General features: G+C 41.9%; 1 protein-coding gene across 6 annotated transcripts in view; it reads right to left on the minus strand.

Annotated features, from left to right (window-relative positions):
* Positions 1-3,730: 3,730 nt before the first annotated feature.
* OSBPL1A (oxysterol binding protein like 1A) overlaps positions 3,731-17,598 on the minus strand; it is a 74,793-nt gene continuing 60,925 nt past the window's right edge. For 3 of the 6 annotated variants that reach the window (XM_085572016.1, XM_085572014.1, XM_085572013.1), the window contains 10 exons: positions 15,233-15,330; positions 14,391-14,573; positions 13,794-13,901; positions 13,613-13,702; positions 13,240-13,366; positions 11,260-11,376; positions 10,357-10,480; positions 8,591-8,681; positions 7,692-7,715; positions 3,731-4,893 (listed from right to left, as the gene is read on the minus strand). In XM_085572016.1, the coding sequence (XP_085428142.1) occupies positions 4,791-4,893; positions 7,692-7,715; positions 8,591-8,681; positions 10,357-10,480; positions 11,260-11,376; positions 13,240-13,366; positions 13,613-13,702; positions 13,794-13,901; positions 14,391-14,573; positions 15,233-15,330 (1,065 nt within the window). In that variant the 3' untranslated portion in view covers positions 3,731-4,790. The remainder of the gene's footprint in view (positions 4,894-7,691; positions 7,716-8,590; positions 8,682-10,356; positions 10,481-11,259; positions 11,377-13,239; positions 13,367-13,612; positions 13,703-13,793; positions 13,902-14,390; positions 14,574-15,232; positions 15,331-17,598) is intronic. The other 3 variants (XM_021551561.4, XM_021551560.4, XM_085572017.1) reach the window with 1 other exon arrangement.

The following is a 17,598-nucleotide window of genomic DNA, read 5'->3' on the forward strand; positions in this document are numbered from 1 at the left end:
TTTGCCTAGAAGGGTTCTGCCTGTATTGGGCATTAGGCAAGTCAGCAGCAGAAAGCAGGAGCAGGTTTCATGGAAGTGGGAGGGGGAAAAGGCAGCAGCTCATGGGAATGTGTGAATGCTGTGGACAGATGCAAGATCTTGCACTTGCCCTTGGCTGAACTTCTTGTAGCTTGTTTGGGCTCAGTCCTCAAGCCTGTCCAGGTTCCTTTGGATGGCATCTCTTCCCTCTGGTAAATCAACTGCACCACACTCAGCTTGGTGTCATGTGCAAGCCTGCTGAGGGTGCACTTGATCCTGCTGTCATTGAAGAGATGGTAAGGAGTCTGCTACACACTTGTTACCAATAGTTTTGGTCCCAGTACAGACCCTTGAGGGTCCACTTAGTGCTAGTTTCCACCCTTCTAGCCACTTTATCCATCAAACCCATATATCTCCAATTTAGCAGTTAGAATGTTGGGAGGGACTGCTAAAGACCTTCCAGAAGTCCAGGTAGATGACATCCGTAGCTCATCCCTTGTCCACTAATGCAGCCACTCCATCAGCCACTAGATCAGTCTGGTAGTGTTTGCCCTTAGCGAAGCTGCAGCTCGTATTGGCTGTCTTTAATGACCTCTCCGTCTTTCATATGTTTTGAAGTATGTTCCAGGATGATCTGTACCATGATCTTACCAGGCACAGGCTGACTGGTTGGTAGCTCCTACAGTCCTCATCACCTTTTTTAAAAACAGATGTGATACTCCATTCTCTCCAGTCACTGGGGACTTTGCCTGACTGCCATGACTTTTCAAATATGATGAGAGTGTGGCTACATAACTGAGAAGTTGTCATCTGAATGCCTTTCTGTGGCATTGCCCAAGAGACAGGTTATAAATGGGCCTGACTTGGCTTGGGCTGGCAGGCAGAATAATATTTTTTCAGAGAGGATTTAGCTCTAATGCTTCAAATAATGTCTCTCATAATTTCTGATGTCATTCAGAAAGCAGCTCAGTGCTATGATGATGAATTGAAAGACTTGCCTTCTCTGCTACTGTGCTGGTTTTACAGAGACTGATCACCTTTCTCCTCTGCCGTCACCCAGTCCTAATGATCCATTACAGGGTGTACCTTTCTGCAGTGAAACCAAGGTTACCTCAACCAGTGAGGTTGTAGCATTGTGCTGGGATGATGAAATGATTATGGATGTAGAGGTTCCATCTTTTATAGAGCAGTTTTCAAAGTAATTCCTTTTGTAGACCAGACAAATTATCTGTTAAAGATGAAACAGCCATTAAATGCAGGCTGGGCCTCAAGTACTGCAACCGTAGGTCCATCTGATGATGATTTATTTGGCATCCTGAGAAAACAGAATCTACAGCACAACTGGAATCAAACTGAGCATGTTTGTCTTGTCAGGTAAGAAAGTTTGGGCATTCATGTCATCTTCCTATTTCCAGCTTCTAGCTCTACAACTAAGTGGTAAATAAATGGAAGATCACCTCTCCTCAGTGCAATGCAGGGTTAGAGGTGACTTCTAAGAAGCTACTGAATCAACACCGTCTGCCTGGCCCCAATGCCTGTGTAGATTTCACTGCCATTTGGTCCAAGAAATGTGGCTCTGGCCAGGACTCTGTACCCCTGAAAGCATAGAGGCAGGTAAGAGTGATGGGAAAGTGGCCATGGATGCCAAATTATCTTGCTGAAAACCTGTATTTTCTGAAGCAGGTGTTAGGGACTTAAGATGTAATCCATGTGCCCTGTGGCTAAGGAAGGGTGATTAGTTGGAGCCCTAGTTTTGATTCTCCTTGACTAAAAGATAATTTATTCCAGCAGTGACCTAAGTTTTTCCACTTAGAAAAAAAAAATTGTGGTGGGTGCCTGTGGTAGCTGGACTTGGTGAGCTTCTGCAGCCATACTTCCACAAAGAGCAGGAGAACTGGTGCCCATCTTTCTAGGTGAGGTTCACCAGCATCTCTTTGCTGTGGTGACATGTGCCCAGCTCAGTCCTTGCCCAGCTGGAAAAATCCTCCAGCGTGGAGCTGTCCTGCTGCCCCCCTCTCTGGAACAGCAGAACCTTTTGTAAAGGAGAGTTGTGCTTAGGTAGATTTCTAGATTAACAGTGGCTTTTTGTAGAAAAACCTAAGCTTTTAGGCAAGTTTGTCAAAGTTCAGTTTCAGAAATACCAGACAAAATAGCCTCTGCTCTGACAGCATTTTATTTTTACATTATTATTTTATTTTCTAGGTTGCAGGTGTTTGTCACCCACATAACATATAGTGTTTGCTGTCCCAGATCCCTTCTGTATCATGCTTGCTTTCCCTAGGTCTAGGTGTGTTTGTTTAAGACCTAAAGATTTATAATATGATTTCAACTAACGTTTCTCAATTCCAACAATTGTTTCTGCCTTTTTAGCCTCAGTTGCCTGGGACATCCACCACATTCTAATTTAAGGACCTTCTGTTGTCTAACTTAGTTGAGACAAGGTAAAAATTACCATGAAGCCTTTGTCTTGCTGGAGGTGGGGGTCCTTATTTTTGGGCAATGTTTAGCTTTTCCAGGGGAAAAGATTAACAACATGGTCAGCTGTCACAAATACCTGGTCCAAATTATGTGATGCAAGAAAAATTAAGTTGGGAAATTCTCCCTTTTTTGTTCTAGTGAGCTCTGATGTTCAAAACACACAGGACTATAAACCTATTTCTACCCATGCCATGTTTGGACAGCCAGATTCTGGTGCAAGGAGGAGATCTGCTACATTCCCTGAGGAGCAATCAGCAAGCCCTGGTTCTAGTTCTGCAGCTGAATGTGCAGCTAAGCCATGCACATGAATTGTGAACTTTTAGCATTTGTGTAATATTCAAGAGTGGACAAATACCCTCCCCTTGGAATGCATTTAGGCAGCACCTAAAGTAGTTCTTGCACACTGAGTTCATGTTAATTTTTAAACTGGCAGAGAAGAGAGGCTGTTTGCACTTCAGGAAACGGTCAGGATGGATGGAGTTACATTGCAATAAATCAGATTATGTTAAGCAAATGCTCAAAATAAAGCAACAGCAATTAGAACTGCATTCCCATGTTGAACATCCCTAATGTTAGCTTTGTGTGAACTGTGCCAAGTGCCACATCTGCTGGAGCTGTTGCAGTGAGGAGCCACCCAGCCTCTCACTGTGCTGACATGGTGTAGTCATGGGGAGGCAGGCAGGAACCAAATTTTGCTTTCCTTGGCACTCGGTGTTCAGTTCCATGTGACCTGCACTAGCCCAGTAGCCAGGCTGCTCCGCAGAACTCAGATCACACCTGGAAGCTGCATTGCAATCAAGACAGATTTCAAGAAGGTCTGGCCAGAGTAGAGGCTTCCTACAGATAGAACAGGTATTAAACTCCTGCATCTACAGGTCACTGTGAGAGCTGGGCCCCTTACAGGAAAGGCTGCCGAGGAAAAGCTTTCCCTTATCTATGCAAATATGTCTCAGCTTCAGGACCTGAGTAATGCGAGAAGTGCCTAGAATAAAAATAGAAAGCATCTCATTGCCTTATTAACAGTTTCAGTAGTCCACTCAAAGCTCAAGCTGCAGGAAGCTCTCAGTTTCCCAGCCCTCCCCACCCCCTAGAAAGAGACCCTTCCTTGCTTAGGGAGAAGAGAGGTCCTTGGAGCACAGAGAAACATACTACTTTGTCCTCACTGCAGCAGGTTTTGGATGAGGCTTCCTCAGAAGGGGTCAGCACTTTTGAACACCACTCACTTTAGACTAGATGCAAGAAGTTTGAAGCCTTTATTTAGTAGCAATTAAATTACTCAGTTAACACTAACCTCCAGACAGCAGTTAAAATACTGTACAAAGAGCAGCTTGCCCTCTAGAAGCTCTGTACACAGTTCAGTATAAACAGACTAAGATTGAATGCACCCCACTGAAAAGGGGTAAAGCAGCTGTGCACAGGAGGCCTCACTGAGGTGCTGTACTACCTTTGAAATGCACAAGACTTCCTGGCAGGGAGTTTGCACAGTACAGACACAGTCCTGTCCCCCTGCCATGTTCCACCAGGTCATTCCTGGACTTATTAGGTTCTTGCAGTGGTGCTGGGCACCGGAACTTCTAGTGCATGAAACAGATTCTTTTAAAACCTGTTACTAGTGTGCAGTTCAAATCAAATCTGTAGATATTTAAATGGCTCTTAATTCCTTAAATCATAAGGCTGGTAGCAAAATAGGAGAGCAAAATTCAAAACACACTGCACAAAACATTGAATAAATAACCTCTGAGTAATGTTACCAGCTTAAACAACTGCATTACTCCTCCAGAGATGGGAACACTTCTGGAATCTCCTGAGCAGAGCTCAGGCTTCAAGAGAATTACTTTAGTAAAAGTCATTTTATGAAAAAAATTACATCTTTACAGAAGTGACACCCTTTTCTTCATTTAGGAGCAAAATATTGCGATTACTTTGTGTGCTTTTTAAACATTCCCATGTCACAATAAATAAAACCAGTTTTACTTGTGCCAATGTTATCTACAAAATAAAGTATTCACAGAACAGCTGAAGGTGTTCTATTCCTCATACACCACAACCTAATATAGGTGTACTCAGGGCAGCTTGAAACCACAGCAACTTTGTCCATGCAGGACCCACCATCAGCCAGAAAAGTTATTCCCCTACCTTTAGGACTGCAGATCATGTACCACCAGATTTATTGCAGAGATGCTTAATATTCTGTTTGATAACATGTCAGTATTTTCAGGAGATAAGTAGAACAAGGGAAAACATCAAAACAGATTAAGACTTATTTGTATCAGTCAGAGGCTCCTTACTGCATTTTAATAAATATCAGGCAAGTTAAAGTAGTTTCTGTCCCAGTAGTTGCCAGAGTAAAGCCAGTCCTGTGTACCAGTGTGGGGATTGGGGCCTTGGTGGAACCATCTGCAAGGAAACACACAGCATGTTAGTGAAGCTATTAAGACCCACTTGTACAAATTCAGAACTGCTTTGCTGCATCTCCAACAGATGATAGAAAATACACAGCACAAAGTAATTGTTGCAGGAGTCCTCTTGGTCTTAAATTTGTGAGTTTAAAATCATCTTCAGTGACTACATTTCCCCATTTGCAACACTGCTTAAACATCTGAGATGGAATTACTGACACCAGTGTTTTGCCATTTGAAGCTGCCAAGATTACTGCATAAAAAAAGACAGATACAGCTTTATTTCAAAGCAGTTTTGAAAAACCATTCTGGCATGCACAAGCAGTAACAGTTTTGGCAAAACATGTAAACACCACAAGCACTGCAGTCCTGAAAACATAATATTATATCTCTGGATCTAGACTACCCCTTGTTTTTTTAAAGCTTTGTTTTGCAATGTACTTCATTATAGAATTGTAGAGTGACTGGGGTTGGAAAGCACCTTAAAAACCATCATCTTCTTTGACCTTTCTTTTCTGGTTAACAAATGTTTAGAAGCCCTTTGTGGTTTTTTGTGGGTTTTTTTTTTTTTTTTTGTTTTTTGGGGTATTTTTTGCAGGCTTTGCCAAATTCCAGCTTCGCCTTGGCCTTCCTTACCCCATCCCTATCTAACTCATCTCTCTATTCTTCACAGGTGACTCGTCCTTGTTTCCACTGCTTGTGCATTTGCTTCCTTTCCTTTGGTTTGACCAGCAGGTAACTTGGAACAAGTCTGCCAGCTACCCTCAGTGAGGATGAAACATCACCCACAAGCTGCAGAAGAGTTCTGGATTATTACAAGTTAACTATGTTGTGTTACACTGTTGGCAGCAGGAGACTCAATCTGAATTCCCAGAAAGCTGATTGCTTCTGCATGGAGCTACTTGCAAGCTTTTGCTAAGCTTGTTATTAATAGAAACACTGATGTTGAGCACCTGATTTCTTTCCTTTCTTTTCTTCTCCTGCTTAATCTGGAGGCACCATATAGCACACAATGAATGCCACTTTCTGTATGGCCCAGTTACTCAATTTTGTGCACAGTACCAGACCTCAAGCGTTTTAACTTCCGTCTGTATTTTGCCAAGCCACATTTATGGCACAAGCCAGCTTGGTAGAAGCTGTTTCTGTGGTAATGTGCTCCACAGCTTCCTTTCACCTCCTCGCTGACCACAGAAGCCAGTTGTTCCTTTGTGTGATTCACTGTAGTGACCACACTTAAATAACTGATCTGTGTGCAAGGCAGACTGTTTAACTCTGCTCCTCCCTTCTCCAGCACCATAATGTTTCAGAAGAGAAAAAGCACATTTGAACCAAACATGACTTGATCTCTTTAAAAGGCAAAAGCCTAAAGGCCACCAATACTGCAGGGTTATGTTACAAAGCAGGGCAGCGAACAGGCAAGTCTTGTTTGGCTAAAAGGACTTGAGAGAGCTGTGCTGGAAGAAATGCTTTGTGCTGCCTTCCCGGGAGTAACTGAACATGTGAACACTCCAGTGCTTAGGTTAACTGAAGTCAAGAGAAATCATTCACCCCTAGTACACAGCTCACTCCTGCTTCACCTCCCACAGGAGGAGTCAGCTATTCCCAAATAACAGGTGCATGGATTGGCTTAGGTGTGCAGTTCATTTGTGACAGCAGCTCATTCCAGAGCTAAAGCCAAACATTTGCCTTGAGACAGAGCTGTAAGTACAGTGACCTCACCTCTCAGATTAATAAATTCTACTACCCCACAGCTCATTAATGTGTCCTCAACACTTGTACAGGTCAGGACAGAATGCCCCTCCTCCAGTGTCCACCTACTTCAATAGGATGGGGAAAGGCAGTGGGAAGAACTAAGTCTGAGAGACCTAAACCAGTCAGTGATGTGGGGAAGATGGAACAGGCTTCATCAAAATTAACAGACCACTGCTCTATTTCAGAACTGAATTAAATATTTTTACTCAAGACTTTAGATTACTGGTCAGCATCTAAAATATTAAGTGCTCAACATTAATCACCTCTGGAGTGACATTGAACACCAAGACCCCACTTCCAAAGTGGATTCAGAATAATAAAATTATATATTAAAAAAAATAATTGGGCACTTTGGAGAATTTTCTTAGGAAGGAGGAATTCTACTAGACAAAGCAAGAAACCTGCTTTTCTGTGGCAGGGAAATGGTAGTAGTTTAGATCTGAGCTCATAATGCACTGCAGAATAAAACCTACAGATGACCTGGGAACAGGTAGGACAGTTCTTCTTCACAGCATACATTTCCCCCCCCATAGCACAACTCTCCCTAAACTTAACAGTCATCCTTTATAGGCAGCCACACCTGGAATTCCTACTAAAGAGATCAGACACCAGGCATTTTCTGCCAAAGCTTCAGAAACATCCTGGAAAGTAAAGAGTTCTTAAAGGATATCCCAGATGCATGCTGAACAGGTCTACACAATCTGCACAACAGCAGTTGCAGAACCTTGTGAATGGCATCTGTGCTAATTATATAACCCAAAAACCACAGCTCCACGGGAATTCCCAATTTCCAGCCTCAGGTGCTTTGGGCTATATTTAAGCTACTTTAGGCACCTGGAAGAATACTGTGTAACTATCCCAGTTTTGAAAACACCTGGTGAGAGCTAGAAACACTGAATTCAGGAAAGGAAGCAAAAGGTGCAAGGTTGTCCAGCACATAGAAGCTTTACAAAGATGTTATTCTCCATCAGTCTCTATGCAAACAAACCCAAACACTTCAGGAGAGCAGGCACAGGAAAAAGACAAAGGCAGACATGTCCAAACCTGGGATTTTGGGATGATGGGTGACTTCATTTAAAAAAACAAACAAACAAACAAAAAACAACAACAAAAAAAGTAATTCATTTTTACAAACATGTTAAAGGTATTTAATCCCAAGTGTTTGACTGTATTAATAATAGAGAAGAGAGGAACCTTACTTACTTAAAGTTTAGCCCTACTGTTGTTTTTTCTGAGAAGATAATGCCAACTCACTACTAGGCTTTTAAATAGACTTTGGTCAAACTAGATTAATCTGATCAGGTTTTCACTATTTCTTAGCTTGTGTGTAAGAGCTCCCAGCCAGCTCCTCATAGTTTAAAGAAAACCCCCCAAAAGTTCTGGCAGGTCCTTTTTATGCTGACTTTCCCTTAGCTCCTCTTTTGTAGTTAGGGGTCCCCCTCCATAAGAAGGCAGGGTCTTGGATAAGTGGATGATAAACTTAGAGAACACAGCATTGTCAGCACAGAGCTATGGGGCTGAGGAATCATGGGCAAGCTCACAAGGAGGGAGCATTTCTTCTCTTTATAATTTGAGGCAATTATAAATTAACCAGCAACAACAAGCAGCCGTCAGAGGTAACAACTTTGTCATGTCAGAACCAAGAAGTGCTCACAGAAGACAACAGTTTGTGTTTGCATATGGGTGTGCAAGCAATGAGGGAAGGAACTGAGAGCAAGCCTGGTGCTTCCCACTGGAACTGCTACATCCTGCTGGGACCAAGTCGGCAAACACAACAGCGGCACTGCAGAACTGCAGACCTGATGCTGTCTGTCTGCTCTTCATGCTGACACAACACTCACTGCATGTCACCAGTGGAGACTGTCACTTGAATGTTCAAAGCCTTTATGTAACTACACACACACACACACACACAGACACACAGAGGAGGCAAGGGCACCAACCTCGTCTTCCAGTCTTCCTCTGACTTTGAACGATTTTTGCGGGCAGTCCTCTGTTTTTCTTCTAGCCTTTTCTTTTCTTCACTAGCCAGATCTTGAAGGAATAAAAATACACAAAAATACAGAAGATGTTAAAACATAATATGTAAAACAGGGACATTACTTTATCTGACCCAGGAAATAAATAATGGGCAGTAGTAAAAAATGTCCATTTAAAAAGCCTTCTACAGAATACTGAAGGTTACTGGTTTAATCTAAGAGCAAAGCCAGGCCAGCTGTGGCACAGGATTAGGCAGTGGCATCCTAGTCTTTAAGACTGCTAAATATATATTAATCCATGGCCTGAGGACCCTGGAAATGTGTTTACATGACAGCAAGTGTGAGCTAAGGGAGGTGGCATATACAGAATTTATTTCAGTAGGGAAACTGAAGATATGATCAATTAATTTCAGAAATCTGCCTACCTGCTTCTTGTAGAATTTTGGATTAAGTTGCTACTAGCACCTAGTTCCTCATCACCTGAGGTTTGGAATGCTTATTTCCAAATTACAAAGAATTGTCTCTGCAGCATATTTTATTTTTTTTTTTGGTAACACATTAACATAGCATCCCAAACAAGCAGAGCAGTTGCTTCTCTTTGCCAGAAAGGATGATCAGAAGGTCTGAGGAGTAAGTCAGACTCACAAGCAGATTAGATAAAAGTCAGTCTCACTTTCCTGAATCCTCTAAAAGCATTTCATACACAAATTTTCCAAGAATGATTTCCCTACCTATTTCTATCAGCCATTCCCTGTCAGCTACTAACCCACTGTGTATTACTGGCTGCTACAAACTTCACACTGCTAGTGTATCATGAAGGAATATGGTCTGTTGCCAGCAGTATAGTAATTTGCTCTTTAAATTTACAAAGACAAATTAATTACTAGGGATGCTCTGAACCAAATATATCCATCACCTTGGCCACACAACAGTTATACAGGCAGGAGAGAGTGGTTGTGGGAATTCAGTGATCTGTTTAAAAAGCCTAAAAAATGGTTATCAGCTTCTGAGTAAAAAGAAGCGAAACTGCACAACTGCCCTGTGTTACACCATGACACTGGTTTTTATTGCTAGATCTCAGACTACTTACCAGAAGTCTCACAGTTTTTGCCCTCTTATACAGCTGAAACCAAATCAGGGTTTCATGACTTGCTCCAATAAGTTAGCAAGCCAGAGAAAATGAGAGCCCCCATAGTGTTATTCTACAAAGCTCACCATCCTGCTTTAATATTAGTCTAAAAGTACACTACTCCTATTCACTGGAAGTCTCATCATGTATTTCTAATTCACTATTCTAGACAGCAGAGGTGTTCCAACTCCCAGTGAAGTATGATTTTGCATCAAGTGTATTTTTTGGCATTGCAGTTTCACTTTAATAGTTTTGACTGCATTTCTCAGAACTGGCACAACAAAACACTTCCTCTGCACCAGGCTGGTGGAAACAGACAAACTGAAAGGTCCACAAGTATTTCCTTGTCTAGACCAGTCTAAACCACAGCAGCAAATATGGGTCACTGAAGAAGACTACCTCCATCCCAACTGTCCCCTGTAAGGGTGGGTGACACGAGAAGCTCAACACAGCCTGCAGAAGGTTGTGTTAAAGTTACTGCCTGGCATCATGGAGGAATGCATGGGGAACTACTTCCTCTAGCTGTTCATCTAAGAACTTTTTTTCCAGTCCCTCAGGTTTAAGAAAAAATAAAACCACCTTTACCCATAAATAAAGTTACCTATTTCTCCATTTTCCATAGCTCTGATATCTGGTCGTAGCCGGCAGTCAGTTTTGGGAATGACACTCTCCATTTCTTTGTCCAACTCATTCAAAGCCATAGCAAAGCTTGTAAAATTATACATCTGAAATTCAGAGATAAAGAAGAAAGGTGATTTTACAACACATCTAGCTACTCTGTTAATACAAAAGGAAACTGCTGTCTAAAAACAAACATCCAAGTGCCTTTGTATTACTTAATCAGTCAATATAGGATTGCTCAAGATACCAGCAAAACTGCACTGTCAGGCAGCATAGGTGATCCTTGCTGTTTCTGTTTAAGGAGGCCAGCATCCAATTACTCAGTATTGGATGAGTATTTCTCTCTTATCTTTTTTTTCCAGTCCTACTGGTATTTATCTCTGTAGAGAGATTTCTTCCTTGATTAATGCAGTGGGGACATCTTTTCTGTATGATTTCTTTGTCTTCTCAGTCGACCATAATACCCTTGTTTTCTGCCTAGTGTTTTTCCAGCTTTGCAGCCCTTCACACACCAACTTGCGCCATGCAGGTCTGTCTTTGGAAACGTCTGGCCTCTAATAAAACCCTTCAGTGTGATTTCTTACAAGGCTGGTGCCTCAGTGCGGGAAACAGGGTGAACAGAAGAGGTGGGGAAAGGCCCCATGCCACTGTCTACATGAAGCATCCTGTTTTCCAAAGAAATTCCACAAATCCTAGATTGATCCCTGTGGCAGTTATCCCTCCAACCCCACATTAGAAAGTTACAGTCGTGGTGGGGAGGCTCATTGCAATAAACAGACAAATCCAGACTTGCTAAATGACAAAGACAAGAAATGGATGTTCTTTGTGTAAATCATACAGAGTAACAGGATAGCACACACTTTCAATAAGAAGCATAGCTGACCTGTGCTGAATTTGGAGGTCTTGGAGTTATCTTCCATAGCAAAACACTTCCAGGAATAACATACACACTCTCAGAGTCAGGCAATGGCATTTCATCTGATTCCTCGGTATTGCCCACCTGAAGGCAGCACAGAAAGAAAAGAACGGTTCTTTGAAGTCACGAACCGTTTACACCCGATCATTCTAATACTGGAACTTACATAAAATTATTTTCTTGACTAAAGGTGAGTAATTCCAGCAAAAAAACTTTCCTTGTCAAGGATTGAGGCATTAACATAGCACACATACTCCAAATTTCCTCCCAGTGGAACACTACCAAGAGTTTCTTGCATCAACATCTTTGTAGATGCAAACTGGATGTTCAAGTGCTAAGAAATGTCAATTTTTCCACCTCAGAGATGTCCTGTTTCCTCAAGTACAAGCATTTTCATGCCTGATACTCAACTTAACTACTGCTTCATTAAAGGTGAATAATGGAAGTTACATTCCTCATTCTTCCACAACAAAGGAACACCAGCATACAATGCAGATGCTGCCCAGTTTGTGCACAACAAAAAGCTTTTCTACTGCTCTGTTCCTTTGTGTTAGCCACTGCACCTCTGAAATGGCAAACTGCAAATGTGAAATGAATATCCTAGATTAGCTACAGCTTCTAGAAAGGGTATGAAGGGTGACACATACAACCCTGAGGCAGCTGTAGCCAAAGGACTGTGAAATGCTTTTCCCAGAAAGTAAAAAATTCCATAGAGGGTTACTGGGGCAGGAGAGTAACTGGTGATCACAGTGTAGGTATGACCTGAACTAGATCTAAACACACAGCTTTAAAGCAGCTGGGCTCTGATGCTGCTGACATTAATTCCACCACAGAAGCAGATGCTGGAAGATTGAACTAAAGCCATGCTGGACAATGAATAAGGCTCTCCCAAGAAAACCTGGTGTCACAATCACAGCTAAAAACAGCAGCACGTTTCAGAGATCACCAGAGATTAAAGACAAACTTAAAGGCAACTAATGCTTTAAATACTTTGGCTACAGGCCAGCAGCTTTAAACCTGCTGCTTATAAGCTTTGCTATCCCATGGTTGCATCAGAAAATACTGCAAACATCCAGTACCCAACATGCACTCAGTTGTCCTCTGAGATGATTCATGTGTTACGCTTCCAAGAAAATCAGAAGTAGTAGTAAGAATTCTGCTTCACTGAGGAGCCCTTCGCTGTGCTTTTAATAATGAACAGTCAGCAGAACAATGTGCAGACCAGGTTCAGCCCCTCAGCTCTTAGGAAGACAGGGCTTTTAGTTGACTGTATCTGAACTGTGCTGGCAACTTGTCATTCTGTTCTTTAAATGATCCTTATCAATCCTTCAGAAATTGAGAATTTGAAGCAGAACACAGCCAAGTGACTGTGCTTCATCAGGTTGTATCTTGTCACCACCACTATTCATCCTAAACAAAAAGCTTACTGCTAACCAGAAATTTGGAAGAATTATGAGTGATGTTTTCTCACAATAGACAAAAAACAATCAATTGTGAAGAAAAATAAAAATTGCCAGCACTTATACAGTTGTGAAAATTTAATAGAAAGCAATAAAAAAATCCTTGTAAAAGATGGAAAATATGATCTTCTATCAAGAAATTAATCTGTCCTGCTTCTAAGAATCAAAATCCTCCCACTAGAATATGTTATCATACATGATCAGAAATGGCCCAACTAATGCATATGTTATTTCCTCCACGTAACTCTGGAGGAAGAGGCAGATAATGAACTAGACAGTATTTAGATCACACTAAGTTTTGGGAAGTTTGAATACAAGTTTAAGAGGAAACAAAGCATTTTATCCCTTAATATTGGTACTCATCCAATCTGTTTTGTATCCTACCAGGAAAGAGAAGTGAAGGAAATTGTAATACTCTTAAATGCTACTAAAATATTTAGCTGTTTTATCATGCTTTTGAGATCCCAACTATTTACATGATTAATACCTGTTTACTGCTTTTCTTCTCTTCTGTATTTTTCTTGTCATTTTTCTTGTAAGCTTCAAATGTAGCTGGGTCAACACTGTACAAACACTCAGTCCACTTCCCATACAATGCACAGAGTTTCTTTTTGCTGTCAAAAAAGCAGATTAACTTTACAAAGGAGCTGAAAGAGATTTATTTCCCCATTTCTGATAAAAATATGTGAAAGAAGAACTTTTGAGGGCAACTTTAAAACTCCATTACTGGTATTGCAGAATTCATAACCCTGCTGTTACAGGTTTGTGCCCTTGATGGACTTCTGTTAAAGGCATTCAGTTCTACAGCTCCCCTCAGAACCAAGGGCAGTCATGTTTCCCATTTAGAATTTGTCTGTTACCTTTTGTCCTGAATGTAGCCTTCAACTTTGTGCAGCTCCTTCCCAAAGAGGCCGCAGGGCTTGAAGCTTAGTACGCATTTCTCACCAGTTCTAAAGGCAGAACAACAGAGTACTAATTACTTCCAAATGCTTTTCCTTTTCAAACTTGCAGGAAGTGAAAGTGCTCACACTCTTGACTTACTTATGGTTAGTTATTTCCACGTTTCCATACTGCTCAATCCAAAGTTTGCCCACAATAATGTTATGCACGCAGCATGTGGGATTTGTCCATGTGTAGGCTTCGTTGTGCCTAAAGGAAGGGAATAAAAATTAAAATACTGTATCTGTGTACAGGATATCTCTTCTTTAATAAGCCATCATCCCAAGTCTTGAAATGGGCATGGCATTAAGTCAGTAAACCCAAGAAGTTTATTAACCTATTGCTAGTGATTTTACCAGCTCCTTAAAACAGTCACTTTGGAGCAGTCACTGTTAGCATGGAAAGACATGAGGAAAGCCAACAGGACTCGGGCATGCTGGCTTTAGCAGAGCTGACATCCAAACACTTGGAGAACATCCAGGCCCAGGTTCCCACTGGTGCTATAGCAGCATGCAGCACGTATGGGGAAACAATGGTAGTTCTTTTCATCTTCCCATCCCCTCTCCCCACAAAGTGATCTGCCCTCAGGCTTTGGGATGTGGGTATTGGACACTTCTGTTCCTAAGCCTGAGACTCTACTGCACTCTAATCATCAAGGATTAGGCACTGTACCCTTTCAATTATTACTGATACACTTACTCAAGAAGCTCCAAAGTCATCGTGCCTTTTGGTTCTGCTTCCACACTCTTGCCCCAGAATTTAAGTTTAGGATAAATTGATCCATGAAACACAAAATCATTATTTAAGCCTTCAGCATAGAAAGCACTGATTGGTGGATGATGGCTGACTTGCTCTGAGAGAAGTCTAAATCCAAGATCATCTCTGCAAAATAAAGATAAACAAACCATATACCTATGTATCAAGTGCAGTGAAGTTGCAGTTGTTTTTCCTGAGGTGAAAGGAAAAGTTGGACCCATGCATAGCTGCTGTACGCAGTGCAAGACAATTAAAAGCCCTGGCTAAGCTGAAAAGATCAACTAAAACATAGAACATCCTCATTTTAACTAATGACTTAATATAAAAAAGAAACAAGAACTACCAGATCTGATAAGTCAATATAGTTACTTTTGATACTAATGTCTTTCTTAAATCTTCACCTAAACACAGGCCAAAATACTAACTGAAAGAAAAATCTTCCTTAGGTACAGCTACACATTAATAGACTCATGTTGCTTATTAGGTACTCTGAACACTCCTGTACGCTCCCTTATGTACCATGCACATTTTTCATTCATAAGGTTTCAGGGAAAAATAATTTTTGTAGATAAAACTGGCTTTTAAACCTGGAAAATTTCATTTGCCTGCTCTGAATTGAAAAGTTAAGTAGTTTCTCTTCACTGAAAGGTGAATTGGTGAACATGCATCTGCAGCAGCAGCTAGGAGAATGGCCAGAAACTGATTATCTGAAGTGCAGTCTGCAAGCCAGCTAACAAATCTAATGAAACATCTCTGCCACCCTCCAGTGCAGCTCTGTTCGTTACCTGATCAGTTCATAGGTCTCTCCAAGCAATGGGTTGAACGGCTTCCCAGTACGTTCCCACTGCGAGGCTACAGCAGACACTGCAAACGCAGCGACACACTGCTCGGAAGAGTAAGATCACACAGTTAATCAACAGTAGCCATGGTATTATTACAGAGTATCAAAATAGTTTCCTAGACAGGTGTCCTGGTTTCTGCTGGGATAGAGCTGATTTTCTTCCTAGTAGCTGGTAGAGTGCTGTTTTGGATTTAGAATGAGAATAATGCTGATAACTGATAACTCACTGATGTTTTAGTTGTTGCTAAACAATATCTAGCAACAAAGTCAAGGCCTTTTCAATTTATTATACCACCCCACCAGGCTGGGGGGAACAAGAGATTGTGAGGGGACACAGCTGGGAGAACTGACACATTGACCAAGGGGATACTCCATACCATATGACATCATGTTCAGTATGTAAATAACCTAGAGAGGAAAGAAACCTGGCTGGGGGCTACTGCTGCTTGGAAACTGCCTGGACATTTGTCAGTGGGCAGTGAGTGACTGCACTGTGCATCACTTGTTTTGTATATTCAAATTATTATTTCTTCTCCTCCTCCTGCTCCCCAGTTTGATAGAGGAGGTGGGGGGAATTAGGATGAGCAAGTGGCTGTCTAGTATTGAAGCTGCCTGCTGGCTTAAACTGTGACAGTTCTGGTTCTGTACAAACTTCTACCACATGGGTCACATGCACCTGACTTACTGTGCATCTCTGAATAGCTGCTTGTTGTCCAGGTCATCATAAATCACTTCCAGCAGGACTACTTCCCTCAGGTACTGATACCTTTCTCCAAGGTGCTCCACTTGCCTGGGTAACATAGAACATTGCCCTTGAAGGAATATCATTCCTTCACACCTGACATGAGTCACCTTCACAGTCACTGGTGTCACTTTTCCAATCCCTCTGTCACTCCCTCTGTTCCTAAAAAGGGATCCTACCTGATTGGCTTACTTACCCTCCAATTCCAGACTACCGGCTCTGTTATTACCCCAGCATTGGAGCAGGCTGGTGAAAACTTGTTCATGTGGACAACAGCTGAAATATTTTTGTCTATCTCACAGCTCACTCAGGGACAGGGATTGGGTGGGTACTGCCTCATGTATGAATTCTTCATCTTCCTCCTTCCCTATCAGGAGCTACTTCTCCTCTTTCTCCTGTTCTCTCATGACAGCCCTGCTTGTCTTATCTACATCTTTCTCCTTCTTGGAAGAAACTCCTTCATCCCTTACTAAATGAGCTGACTTTTGCTTCTAACACTTCCTCTTGTGGATAGGGGTGACTGACACCAGCACAGGTTGGTTCTTAGGTTCAGCAGCAGTGCCAGACACAGGAGCTGGAGTAGGTCCAGTGTCTCTTTTTTTATTGTCAGATCCAGAGGCATTCGCTTCCCCTTGAGGGTACTGAACAGTGTTGAACAGGGCTCATTAGGCCTGGGCCAGGCCCCAACACCTTGCAGTGATTTCTGTCACCCTAGAATTGCCAGGGTGACAGCATACTTTTTCCAAATATTTTATTAATTTTTCAGGATTCTGCACTTGCTTAGGAGTGAAATTTCAAAATGCTGGAGAAGCCCACTATCCTAGTGCTTACCCATACTATCCCACACTCACACTCATAGCCCTGGGGCAGATCTCTGGGTGGTATCCACAAATATTTGTTTAACTGTAAACAAGACCTGAAAGACATTAATGAGATGCAGCAAAGGAACAAGTGGATTTGATATCCTGATGATATTTGAAATTCTCAAGAGCTAATTAGCCTGGAGGAGAGGGGATGATGGAAGAAGGTATCTCCTATGTGGATTGGCTCTCTGACGAGAAAAGGGAAAAGGTGTAACTGTGAATGGTTTCCTATAGATGGCTCTCAAGGTGTGGAAATGCTGGCAAGGCTGACTACAAGTACAAGCTCAGAGGCACCACCAGGAATTCTATCCTGTCCTAAGACAGTGTTACAAAGTACAACAAAATGTTAACCTTAACTCAGCCCCCAGAGGTGATACACAGCACAGCAGGGACCATATGCAAGTTAGATGTTGTATAACCCAGCTCTGAGAACATGCACAGCAGCAAATAAATCAACATTGCAACCAGAGACTATCAAACTAATATCATAAATGCTTATAATGAATTTGCTTTATTTATATGCTCAGGTCAGGTCCATTGTTCAACCCTTCAAGCTCTGCTTCTTGTGGGGTGCCGTGAAGGACTGCTGTGGTTTAACCCAGCAACACCACACATTTGCTCACTCACCCCTCTTCCCAACCCAAATGGGATGGGGGATAGACTGGGGGAATAAAAATGGTGAAATCAGTGGGTTCAGATAAAGGC

The sequence above is a fragment of the Lonchura striata genome, chromosome 2 (genome assembly GCF_050655825.1).
Source record: "Lonchura striata isolate lonStrDom1 chromosome 2, ASM5065582v1, whole genome shotgun sequence".
NCBI classification, from domain to species: Eukaryota; Metazoa; Chordata; class Aves; order Passeriformes; family Estrildidae; genus Lonchura; species Lonchura striata.